This window comes from Bos taurus, chromosome 10, assembly GCF_002263795.3.
Source record: "Bos taurus isolate L1 Dominette 01449 registration number 42190680 breed Hereford chromosome 10, ARS-UCD2.0, whole genome shotgun sequence".
Lineage (NCBI taxonomy): Eukaryota > Metazoa > Chordata > Mammalia > Artiodactyla > Bovidae > Bos > Bos taurus.
Genome location: NC_037337.1, coordinates 73,549,607 through 73,563,653, shown reverse-complemented (window position 1 = coordinate 73,563,653; position 14,047 = coordinate 73,549,607). Strand labels below are relative to the sequence as shown.

General features: G+C 37.6%; 1 protein-coding gene across 2 annotated transcripts in view; it reads right to left on the bottom strand.

Moving 5' to 3' along the window:
- The window catches only part of PRKCH (protein kinase C eta), a 232,007-nt gene that overhangs the window by 105,044 nt on the left and 112,916 nt on the right, over positions 1 to 14,047 (bottom strand). For both annotated transcript variants that reach the window (NM_001076863.1, XM_010809464.4), the window contains 1 exon segment: positions 4,485 to 4,635. In NM_001076863.1, the coding sequence (NP_001070331.1) occupies positions 4,485 to 4,635 (151 nt within the window).

Here is a 14,047-nt window from a genome sequence, read left to right as displayed (position 1 = left end):
TGACAGCAACACAGTTTTCACCCTCATTAATAAAGATCACATTTTACTAAGCCTGTAGGATGTGCTAGGCAATGAGCCAAGCAGCTGACATGTACTATCTCACTTAATCCTCATGTGATAGGATGACCTAGAGCACAGATCATAAAGTCAGATGGCCTGGATGTGTTTTGGAGCAAATGGTTAACTTCTTTGAGCCATTGATTCTTAATCTATAAAAGGCATAATGATAACAGTGCTTACTTTATAAGGTCATCATGAAGATAAAAAGGGTCGATAAAAACTTAGAACAGTACCTGGCACTCTAAGCATACATAGAAGTTTATTATGTAAATAAAATAAAATCATTATCTCTGTTTTGCAGATGAAGAGACACTGATGGCTTATATAACTTGTCCAGGTTCACATATCTAGTTGGTGATGAGAATGAATGCCAGGGTCTATATGCTTAATCATATATATATATATATATATATATATATATAACACATATACCATTATTTTAAGTGTGTGTGTAGGGAGTGGGGAGGTAGGTGGGAGTTAAAGTTCCTTGGTAGAAAAAAATTCAGTTAAATTATAAAGCAACTTTCCATTTAGAATGTTAGTTGAGATCAAAAGTTCTCACCCAAAATGCCTACTAAACACCTGTAGTAACCAGGTCATGTAAAGAAGAAAAGTTGGCATAAAATAAACAGCAATAGGGAGAGGTGTGTGTCTACAGCTAACTGGAGCATGTAAAGAAGAGAAATGGGCTCAAAGTTGCCAGAGATGCTGATTTTTCTCATTTAAAAATGAGAATAGGAATCTTTTGTTAAAGACTATAACTTTAGGCTTCATCATACCAACAACCAGTATAGGGCCTTTGGTTTAGACAAGACTTTCTTTTTTTATTTAATTTTTTAATGTGTACAAAGTTTGGGTCATTTCTTTTTTAAAATTTATCTTATTGAAGTACAGTTGATATATGATGTTATGTTAGTTGCTCGTGTATAGCAACCTGATTTATTATACATAGGTTCTTTTTTAGGTTCTTTTCCATTATAGATTATTAGAAGATATTGAATATAGTTCCTGGTATTATACAGTAGGTCCTTGTTGTTTTTCTGTTTTATATATATGTGTGTGTATGTCCGTTAATCATGAATCCTTAATTTATCCCTGTCCCCTTCTTCTCCCTTTGATAACCATAAGTTTGTTTTCTATGTCTGTGAGTCTATTTATATTTTGTAACTAAGTTCCTCTGTATCATTTTTTAGATTCCATGTATAAGTGATATCATATGATATTTGTCTTTCTCTGACTTCATTTAGTAAATGAAGTTGGTTAAAAGAATACAGAAACAAGACTCATATCTATGGTACCTACAAGACACTCACTTCAGTTCTAAAGAAACACAGACTGAAAGCCAGGGGATAGAAAAAGGTATTCCATGTGAATGGAAATCAAAAGAAAGCTCAAATAGCAATACTTATACCAGACAAAATAGACTTCAGAATTAACACTTTTACAAGAGCTAGAGAAAGGCACTACATAATGATCAAGGATCAATCCAAGAAGAAGATGTAACAACTGTAAATATACATGCATCCAACATAGAGGCACCTCAATATATAAGGCAAATATTAACAACCACTAAAGGGACAAATTGACAGTAACACTATAATATTAGGTGGCTTTAATACACCACTTATAGCAATAGACAGATCATCCAGACAGAAAATCAATAAGGAAACACAGGCCTTAAATAAAATATTAGACCAGATGGATCTAACTAATATTTATAAAACGCATCACCCAAAAGCAGAAGAATATACATTATTTTCAAGTGCACATGGAACATTCTACAGGATGCATTCTCCTAGATCACATGCTAGGCCACAAAACAAGCCTTGATAATTTTAGAAAATTGAAATATCAAGCATCTTTCCAACCACAACACTATGAGATTAGAAATCAACTACAAGGAAAAAACTTCAAAAAACACAAACACGTGGAGGCTAAACAATATGCTACCAAACAACCAATGGATCACTGAAGAAATCAAAAAGGAAATTTAAAAAAGATACCTAGAGACAAATGAAAACAAAAACATGGCAATCCAAAACCTATGGGATGTGGCAAAAGTAATTCTAAGAAAGAAGTTTATAGTGATACAATCTTGCCTCAGGAAATAAGAAAGAGCTCCATAAACAACCTAACCTTACACCTAAAACAACTAGAGAAAGAAAAAACAAAGCTCAAAGTTAGTAGAAGGAAAGAAATCACAAAGATCAGAACAGAAACAAGTGAAATAGAAACTAAAAAACAATAGGAAAGATCAATGAAACGAAAAATTAGTTCTTCAAAGAGATAAACAAAATTGAAAAACCTTTAGCCAGACTCATCAAGGATAAAAAGAGAGGGCCCAAGTCAATAAAATCAGAAATGAAAAAGAAGTTACAACTGACATCACAGAAATACAAAGGCTCATAAGAGACTACTATATGCAACTATATGCCAATAAAATGGACAACCTAGAAGAAATGGAAAAATTCTTAGAAAGGTACAATCTCCCAAGTCTGAACCAAGAAGAAATAGAAAATCAGAACATACCAATTACCAGAACTGAAATTGAATCTGTAATAATAATAACTTAAAAAACCCTCTTAACAAACCAAAGTTCACGCTTAGATGGCTTCACAAATGAATTCTACAAAACATTTAGAGAAGAGTTAACAAAATTGCAGAGGAAGGAAGACTTCCAAACTCATTGTGTGGGTCCATCATCAACCTAATACCAAAACCAGAGAAAGATATCACAAAAAAAGAAAATTACAGGCCAATATCACTGATAAACATAGATGCAAAAAATTGTCAACAAAATACTAGCAAATCGACTTCAGTAATATTTTAAAAGGATAATAGACTAAACCCTGTTCATGATTTAAAAGACCAGAAACATAAGCTAAGTCTGGATTTTGACTTGCTAAAAGGTATAAAATCCAAAGTAATCACAAAAAACCCACATAATACAAAGCAATTGATCAATATGCAGAAATGAACCAAGTGTTTCTGCCTTAAACAAAATGACTAAGTTCAGTTTAGTTCAGTCACTCAGTTGTGTCTGACTCTTTGCGACCCCATGAACCGCAGCACGCCAGGCCTCCCTGTCGATCACCAACTCCCGGAGTTCACCCAAACCTATGTCCATTGAGTCGGTGATGACATCCAACCATCTCATCCTCTGTCATCCCCTTCTCCTCTGGCCCTCAATCTTTCCCAGCATCAGGGTCTTTTCAAATGAGTCAGCTCTTCACATCAGGTGGCCAAAGTACTGGAGTTTCAGCTTCAGCATCAGTCCTTCCAGTGAATATTCAGGACTGATTTCCTTTAGGGTGGACTGGTTGGATCTCCTTGCAGTCCAAGGGACTCTCAAGAGTCTTCTCCAACACCACAGTTCAAAAACATCAATTCTTCTGCACTCAGCTTTCTTTATAGTCCAACTCTCACATCCATACATGACCACTGGAAAAACTATAGCCTTGACTAGACGGACCTTTGTTGACAAAGAAATGTCTCTGCTTTTCAATATGCTGTCTAGGTTGGTCAAAACTTTCCTTCCAAATGACTAAAGTTTGCAACAAAAGCAAGATACAAGAGTGTTTTTCTTCCTTCTGAGAAGGGTGTGTGTATGTTTTGTGCAAGTGAAGGGGTGTTTCTTCTTTCTCTCTGCAAATAAATGTGTTTAATGTTGCCTCTAATTGAAGACTGGAGGAGGAAATGGCAACCCACTCCAGTATTCTTGCTTGAAGAATCCCATAGACAAAGGAGCCTGGCAGGCTACAGTCCATGGGGTCACAAAGAGTTGGACATGCCTGAGTGACTTCACCTTCACTTTCTAACTGAAGATAACTACTACTTAAATTTACTTCACATTATAGATTTGCCTCTTAGACTTAAGCTTGAGTGACATATATAATAAGATATTATTCCAAATCATCTAGAATTTCTCAACTATTAATTATCTTAATTCTTAAATGCCAGGGATTATAGTATGTGGTCACCGAAAGCTATTACCTTTAGCTACATATGATAAGACTGAAGACTGCTGTGTGCTTAGTGTAGCTGAAACAATTACAGAAATTCTGTAAGTCATCATGTGATTTACACCTTCTTACAGAAATACTGTTGATATTTCTTTCCTCTTCAGGGGCAGACCATTTATTAATTGATTAGCCTCTCTAATTACTGCTTTTTGACCAATTCATGATTCATTAACATTTTTACCAAAATGACTAGCAAAAGAAATAACATGTAAAACTTAATCTGTAAATTGTGTAATTTTTTCTGCTGGTTTGGGGATTAATGTTTCTAGGTCAACATATTAGAATAAGAGGGAAAAAATCAGATTCTAAAACAATTCTTAATAATCATGTTTTCTCCTGAAATCACACACAACCAGAGGAAGTCTCAGCTCATGGCAGGAGAGAAGCCAAGGAGCTTCTTACCAGATAAACTCCCTGCAGTGAGAGCAGTAGGTGGGCTGCCTCAGGTATGTGGCCATGAACTTGTGTCCGTTGATCTGGTGGACTCGCCTTCGCATAGCCCTTTGGCGCTTCCTGGTAAAATGTTTGAAGATTCGGTCTCTCTGGAGAGTAGCTATATATTAAAAGAAGGGGGGGAAAAAAGAGTGTAATGAATCTATCTGCATATATGAGAAAGTTGGATAGTTCAAATACTTCCCAGATTATTATTTTTTTTTTCTTTCTTTAAGATGCAAAACAGCCCAAAAAATCATCATGCTTTGTTGGACCTCTGGAACTCTGAGATTCCCATTGCCCACTATCTTGGGCTAGTCGGCACAGAGCCTGGGTTCCCCAGGGTTCTGAGGTCCCAGTATGTGACAGCAGCATGGTTGCACAGTACTTGTCCAGCTGTCTAGAACCTTAGATTCACCGACTGGCTGGCAAACAGGACTCCTCATTACTCTCCTTCCATGCCAGTGTTGCCACAAAACTTAGTGAGGGAATTGCCCCCAACAAAGTGAGAGCCCTGCCCAAAAGCATCGTTTCCAGCACCATCTCTGTTAATTTGGAATACGTAGAAATTAACTGGGAATACACTCAAAGTTCCTTTTCTAATCTCACATTTTAAAGATAGTGGCTCCTAATCTGAAGACTTGAGAACTCTGCACCATTTAAAGATGGTAAATGATCTTTTCCACTTTACTATTCTAGAATGTTCCCAATGTATGTAGAGACTTATGATTGTAAAATAAAGATTCCTTCAATAATGCTTTTAAATAAATCACTGCTCCAAAGGAAATTAGAGGAATCGTACAAGAATAATCTGCTAATAAATTTTAAAACCTGGAAAAAAAGTAGAAGATTTCTGTGTAAACATAATGATCAAAATTCACTAAGAGTTATATAAAACAATAGTCTAACTTTTTAGAAAGAATTATAAAGATTTTAAAGGACTACCTCTAATTTTGAAGTAGTCATTTTAGGTAGACTTTTCTCAGTAGCAATTATACTCAAATAACCAGAAACTTCTGTACTACTCAGCATTACCTTAAAAGAAAAACTCACTGTGACCAAGTAGGAATTTTCTCAGAAGCATAACAATGGGCATATTATTCTAAAATCTATTATATCTTATTCTATTAATAGGTAGAAGAATAAGTATGACAGTTTCAATAGATGTTAAAAAGGCACTTGGTAAAATTTAACTTGTAATCCAATAAAAAATTCTTTTAAAAAGACTAGAAGAGTGTCTCTCTAACATGACTAACACATGATTTCACAGATCAAAAGCTAAATGGTAATTTTTTTAAAATTCCGGTGACAGTTAAGAACAAATAAGACTAATTATCACCACTATTATTTAATATTATTCTGAAAGTAGTTGCTAAAATTATTAGATATGAAATTTGAAGATCAAACTATCAGGAAAAGGTGCCAAAGATACCATTATTTGAAGTTATTTAATGTATGACTAGAAAACTCAGGAGAATTTAGCCTAATTTATTAAAAAATTGAGTACAGTATGATGGACAGTAATAAGTCATTAAAAGCCAAGGTATTATGTCAAAAGAACTGATTAGAATAATCTTAAAAATCCCATTCATATAGCTACAAAAACCAAACTATCTAGGAAATAATTTATCAGAAGTGCAAGATTTATATGAAAAAAGACTATAAAACCAATTGAAGAAGATGAAAAGATGTGTAAAAATGAAGTTCTTAAATTGGAACACCCAATACTATAAAGCTGTCAATTCTTTCTAAACTAATCTCTAAACTGAACAAAATCACAATCAACATTCCCAAAGGATGTTTTTAAACTCAACAATTTTTTTCAAAGTTTTTTTGGTACCATAAATATTTTAAAACTGTTGAAAAATTTCAATGAGAGGACTTGCTGTACATGTTAAAACATATTATAAAATTACAATAACTTAAACAGTGCTTTACCCCTTCAAGAACAGCCCAAAACTAGAAATCAATTTGGCTGAAAGATAATATGGTTCAAATCAGTGGGAAAGATGGATTTACTCAATAAGTAGTGTTCAGACAACTAGGTAGCCTTTTGGAAAATATCTTTACCTCACTTCTTACACCTAAATAATCTAAGATAAATGTTAAGGTGGAAATTACAGAAAGAAAGAAACCACAGGGGGAAAAAAATATTCCTAGAATGGGATAAGGATAACAAACTTCTATAGCCATAAAAGATCCACAGATTTGTAACCTATGAAATTTAAAGTCCTACTGTCAATAAACAAAACAGAGTTGAAACAAATTGAGGAGAAAACGATTTGTAACACATGACAAAGTGTTACATTTATAATGTGTATAAATGATTTAGAAAAGAGGATAAAAATCTAGTAAAAAGGAGGGGCAGAGGAAGTGAATAGGCAATTCATAAAATCATAAATGTAAACAGACATTAAACACGCCAAGATGTCCAATCCTATCCAAGATAACCACGTAAGAATCGCGATGTAAATAGCATTTTACCTCTTAAGTTGGCAAATACTTATAAAGATGGTTAACATGCCCATTCTTACAACCTGGTAGGGAAAGAAGTACCTCCAGCTTCTGCTGAGAGGAGGATAAACTTGTCTCTAGTCCTGGCCCCACCATGCTCTGGATGTATTTATCCTGCCAAGCTTCCCTGTTCTCATCTATAAATCAGGTACTACCTTCCTCCTAGGTTTTTTCCCCCCAAGGACTGAATGAAGTAATGCATTAAAAAGGTTTTGTGTAAAGCTAGACACATGGTAGCATTCAACACATGTATCTATTTCGGGAATGATTTCTTTTGATAACCAATTTGACAATACCTGTCAATGTTTTTTCCCAGTTTTACTGAGAAATAACTGACATACCATCACTGTATATGTCTATGGCATATCAGCATGATACATTCAACTAACGTTCGTCTTTGCATATAGATATAATAAAAAGAAAGAAAAATATTTTCTTCTTGTGATGAGAACTCAGGATTTATTCTCAACTTTCCTATTTATTATACAGAAATGTGAGGTGTAGTCATCATGCTGGTCACATCATATCCCTAGTAATTATTTATCTTACAACCAAAAGTTTAAACCTTTTGACCGCCTTCCTCTAATTCCTCTTCCACCTCCACCCTGCCTCTGGTAACCACAAATCTGACATCTTTTTTCTGTGAATTGGTTGTTTTGTTTTCCTGTTTGTTTTTTAGATCATACAGTATTTGTTATTTTCTGTCTGACTTCACTTAGCATAATGCCTTCAAGGTCTATCCATGTTGACATAAATGGTAAGATTTCCTCATTTTTTATAGTTGAGTAATATTTAATTGTGTGTCTATTACCTCAACTTCTGTATTCATTCATCACTGACAGATACTTAGATTATTTCCATGTCTAGGCTACTGTAAATAATGCTTCAGATATCTTTTCAAGTTGGTGTTTTTGTCACCTTGTTCAAGTGTTATGTTCGTTTCTTTGCATGTAATAATTCAATTTCTAGGATTTTTTTCCTACAAAAAATACCAGAAAGCAGAATATATATCAATTGTATCTATACAGCATCATATCAATGTATGCTATATTCTTTTTAACAGTAAAACTGAAGCTCAATACAAGAAATCTTAGAGAATGAAATGCAAAAAACATCCAAATAAATTTGGCTAAGACACCAACTCTCCAGAGGCTCTAGTATGGTTAAAATCATACCTACTCGAATTTTTGTTTTGTAGTGTGTGTGTGGTGTGTTTAAGTTCTTTGGTAAGCAGCCCAATTACTTTCAACCTCAGGTTTCCCATCTATCCAAAGAAGACGAAAATATACCCCAAGTCCTCAGTATTATGGGGAAAGTATTACATAATCAATATTCCTGAGATGGTCTTACAACTTTCGATAAGGGTCACATAAGAACAGAAATCACTCTACTGCTCTCTTTCACCATAATTCTAGAAGCCATCTAGTAACCACAAAATAAGCAGATTTTAATGTCGCTTTGCTGACAGATGATGAAATTTAGCCTAGATGATAACACCCTATATCTGATCTACATTATCACCAACCTAAGACCCAGCTCAGCACTGGCCAAAGTAAAACTTGTACTGAATTACTGAACACGTATCACATCTAGATGCAAATTAAATTCTCCCTGGGGAGTCTAATTACCAATAATTTACTTATATAATCCCTTAATACTATAAAGATTGGTTAAAAGGTCAGCTCATTTGCAGTTTTAACATTTCATAAATTGAATCCTTTGTCCCCCCTCAACAGCTATTGCCATTGCAGCAATCTGACCTATGAATCTTGTAGGTGATCTTACAGCCAGGACGGAGGAAGAAACTGCATGCAGTTGTTCACCAAGTCAGTCATCCCCCGATGCATTCACTCCTGCCTGTCACCCTTCCTTGAACGTTCTTTCCTCGGTTTTTGTTTTTGTTTTTTCCCAAATGAGTTAACATAGACTTTCCTGTGTGTCTCAGAGCCTAAGCGGCTGCCCCCAAACCCTGAATCGGGGTGAAATGCTTCTCCTCACCCTGTTTCCATAGCAACCCAGGAGCACCCCTCTATCTTTTCCCTTACCCCAGGAAACTAGGGGCTGTGTCTCTTTTACCTCCTATCCCAGGTGCCTCACCAGACCTCATACATGGTCATTTATAACCAAACTTCACTCTTCCTTCCTCTGTACTGTTTGCACATGTGCCTCTTTTTATTTAAAAAGCAAACATACACATTTACGCACATCTCCGGAATCCGCAAGAAATTTAAGTCATGTAAGAAAACGGGCTGCTGTGGCTTCATATGGCTTTCCGTGTCACCACTGTCTTGCTGGCTGCCCTGAGCAGAAGAATGAACTCTGGAACTGCACTCTGTTGCTCTGAGTACAGACTGAACCCCCACTTGAGAGTACAGGGAGAGCTTCCTCATTGTCTGCATGGCCTCCTGTTGATTTAGGACTGAGAAGGGCTTAAAAAGACGATTTAATCCTGTTGTACTCGAAACCACCCTGGGCTTTGAGAAATCTTTCAGATCATCTGTTAGTTGAGCACGTCAAGCAACACTAACATGCTTTGCAGCCAAAACTTGCATCACAACTTCTAGTTAGCTTCTGAGGTGCTCAATGCCTCTAAATAAATAGGAAGCTGGCTCCATGCCCCAGCATGGAAACTCACATTGCCATCTCTGGAAGTGAGCAGGTCTGGAGCCCTTGATCTGTCTTTCCAGGAGTTGGTTTTCACAAGCCCTCCCAACCACAGGGTGGAGGCTAATTGTGTTAAATGTAATGATGATTAACTATTTTGAAATAAAATTGGATTTCATAAAATATGACTGTCATCCCATTCTTTTTCAGAACCTGAAAAGGCATAAGTGACCAGGAGCCACCACAGGGTAAGTTATTCTCGTAGAAAATTTTATTGGTATGAAACTTACGTTGCTGGCGGGAGGATTTGTAGGGGACAGATGACTTTCAGAAGTTTCCATCAAACTGTCTTAATTTTATCTCAAAAATGGTAACTATTCCATCTTTTTTAGTCTTCTGCTCTCCCTATCTGAATTTAAAGTTTCACATACCAGACACGGGCTTCCCAGGTGGCACCAGTGGAAAAGAACCTGCCTGCCGGTGCAGATAGACGTAAGAGATGCAGGTTCGATCCCTGGATTGGGAAGATCCTCTGGAGGAGGGCATGGCAACCCACTCTAGTATTCTTGCCTGGAGAATCCCACGGAAAGAGAAGCCTGGTGGGCTACAGTCCATAGAGTCACATACACTCGGCATGACTGAAGTGACTTAGCATGCATGCACGCAGGCACGCATACCAGACATAGAAATCCATGTTTGAAAGTACTTTGGAAACATTCTGATGTGAGTCAAAAGCAGAAATCATAGTTACCAATTTCCAAGTTAAAATCAGAGATAAAAAATCTATGGCATTTTGTAATTTTTAGAATTACCGATACAGAATACATAAAGGAAATACTTGTGATTTCGTGTAGAATGCAATTGAAGTTGAATTTGCTCAGCAGCACCGGTACTTGGTTTACCATAGTCTGTAACTGGTCTTCAAGGGGCTGTGCAGTGGAGGTCTTGAGGCCTTTATACGTGACCACAAGTGGAAAGCCCTGCAGGTGGGTGAGGCAGGTGAGGGCCTGGAATCTGGAGTGCAGCTGTGAATCCTGCATCTCCCCCTCATAAACTGGGAGACCCTGAGCGCATTGTTCAGTCTATACCTCAGTTTCCTCATTTGTAGAGCATGAAGGCTAGAGAACCCTCCTCAAAGGGCCATTTTGGGGACTTGCTGAAATAATAAGTGTAACATAATTAGAAAAATACCTGGCAGGAGGCAACTGTTACCAATTATAACTGTTGTTAAAACTCTTACTTCAGCCTTCAAAGACTAGAAAGGATTTTTAATCCAGTCATCCAACTGCCTCGAAGGAGAATCAATACATAGGAAACCATTTCCTAACGAAGTTCAACAACATTCCCAAGGCTCATCTAGCTACTTAGTACCAGAACCACCCCTGGAATCCTCCACTCTTGATTCTATCCCAGAACCATACGGTTAACATCATATTGCATTTTGTCCTTTATTAACATTATTAACAATGGGTCTCCCAGAATCTCCTTGAATCAACTGGGTCTCCCCCTGGAAAGCAGTAAATTTTCTGGTGAGGAGACAGAAACTAACAGGAAGGTGAAACGAGGTCAAGCAGCCAGTGATGGAAGTGGGTAGGCCAGAGCCTGTTGACTGTGTTGAACTACTGAGCAGTGCTATCAAATGTCTTTTTTCTTCTTCCTGAGATACTCGTTTTATCATGTGTGCACATGGCAGGGAATAACTGTGGGAAAAACAAACAGGAAAACTTTTGTGTTGAGCACAATTACTAGTCAAGAAAGAACCACAGAGTATTATGTTGTTTATGTCTCCAAAATATATCCCTGAAAGGTAATGCAATAAGGTAGTGAGAGAATTTTGCTTAGGATTATCCAACACACTGAAGAAGAAACCATGTGATCGCAGAACCGTGTGATAAAGAATAATGCTTAGAGTTTAACTTAGATGACTTCTGTCTGAGACAATAATAACAGAACGATTAGCACATGTATAAAGCAAACACATAACTTAAATGAATCTTTACAAGAACACAACACCAGTGGGAGAGAGCATTTAGTGGGTGTTGAGTGAAGACAGAATCACAGATGTGTACCTAGTCCTTTGATTATTTAAGGAAGATTTGACGAATGGGCAGAGATTAACAGTTGTTTAGAAGGGGAAGGGGAGCTTGGTGAACCAGGATGGGGAGAAGATTCTGGGAATCTGTACCAGCAGCAGTGAAAATGACTGCGACAAAGAGTATTGGTATTAAAAATGGCAGGCGAAAGCCCCTAAGTGGCACTGAGCAGAAGAGAATCTTCTGTTTTTTAAAAAGAGCTGAACCACATGACTCACAGTTATTTCCAAATTCAGAACGAGTGATTAGACTCAATGTATCATGAGACCTGCTTCTACAGAAGCTATACACAGATGTTTCTCAGGGACTTGGCTGCTTCTGAGGAAGCCCAGCCTACAAAAACATCTACCATCATGCAAACTCACGGAGATGACTATCAATGGCAACAGAAGGAGAGAAAAATAATTTGTACTAGACTGACTCTCTCACGTAGGGCTCATGGCTCATGGCACTATGAAAGCTGAGCTCATCCCCCTGCCCCCATGCACCCATCCCTACAGCCTCCTCTGTTAGCAGAAACAGGAGCAGAACAGAGGTCCTGGATAAGGCCATCAGAAATGGTACCCAGGTTCCATTAGAAGCCAGTACTCTCCTCAGTACTTAAAGAAAGGGATCTGAGGACTCCCAAATATGCAGCTCTAGTTCTGGCTTCTAACTACTAAACTTGTTTCTAAGTAGCTTCTCAGCATCTCTTCAAGACATACCCAAGACAAACCTAAAACTTGACATTTGTAGGCTGAACCCTCTTCCCCAACTTCTTGAAGCCATGCTAGGGGTAGTAGCACCACTCTGCCTGAAGTCATCCAGAAAAAAACAAAACAAAACAAAACATAGAGATGTCTTCATATACCTCTTCACTCACAACAAATTGATCATCAAGTCCTACTAAACCTTCTATGATGTTTCCCTCCCACGCCCATGCCTCCTTCTTATCATCTGGACTGTGAAATAGTTTCCTAACTAGTCTCCCTGTGTAAGTTTGTTCCCTTCCGAAATCAATCCTTCATCCATCCAGTTACACTTATGAAATATGCATAATTCAGTGTATGTGAAACTCCTCAGGGAAATTAGGTTTACTGTAGTTGTCCTATTCGAATCATATTTTATTTTAAGGTAATAGGGTGTAGATTTTCCTCAAAGGGTGGTGCTTCCATTGTCCAACATCTGAGAGAAAGCTGAGTCCTCAGACAGCAAAATACCTTTCAGGTGGGCCTTAGGTAGGAGACTAGTCTCTCTCCTTGGTCCTCACTTTCTGAGGTTCAGACCTGAGGTCCCAGGAATGGGGCATCCCCTAGGCTCTGCAGAGGAAGACTGAGGTAGACTGGGAATAAGCCCAGTAGTAACGGGCTTGGAGGACCAGGGTTCCTTTCATTAAGAACCTAGCAGACTCCTCTACTAAGTGGGATTCCCTCATAACTCAGTCAGTAAAGAATCTGCCTGCAATGCAGGAGACCCAGATTTGACTCCTGGGTGGGAAAGACCCCTTGGGGAAGGAAATGGCAACCCACTCCAGTATTCTTGCCTGGAGAATCCCATAGACAGAGAAGCCTGGCAGGCTACAGTCCATGGGGTCACAAGAGTCAAACCCAACTTAGCAACTAAACCACCACCACTAAGTCTGCTTAGCAGATACCAATGTCAACCCCCCTATCCCAATACCCACAGCTCTCAGGAACCCATCAAATCTTCTCCATTTCATCCTGCCACCTGAGTTCCTTCAGAGATCTCAAAGGGTTGGTTGACCATACTCAAAGGGCAACAAAACTGGGATATTTATCCTCTAGATCTCATCTGATATTGGTTAATGGCTGCTTCAAGGAAAGGGGACATTAATTCTCCAACATTTCCACCCTTCCTTTGTGGCTGAGAGGAAATATATGGGTGGATCACTCATAGTATCTACCATAGAATGAATTCATACTTAGCCTGGCCCTGGTTTCTTATTTAACTGCTATATAATTTCTTAACAAGGAGCTTCAAATTCTTTGTGGAATGAGATGAAGTATAAATAGAAAATTCTTACAATAATAAACTTTATGATTGTGCCTACTCTTTTCTGCACACATAACTTAATGAAAGAAACTTCCTCTTGCTCCCTATGATCAAATGCAAGAATCCTACAATTCATTGCTGCAAAACAATGGTAAGAATTTCTACTCTGTTAGCAAGATTCTACAAATATTTTATTTTCCCCTCTGATTTCATCCATAAATGGACTTCCAGCAGCCATTTCTTCATTCCTCAGTTTTTTAAAAGAAAAGTAAACACTGCTCAGTGGATTATTAACCATCTGCTTTCAGGATGAGGAGGAAACATGTTTCT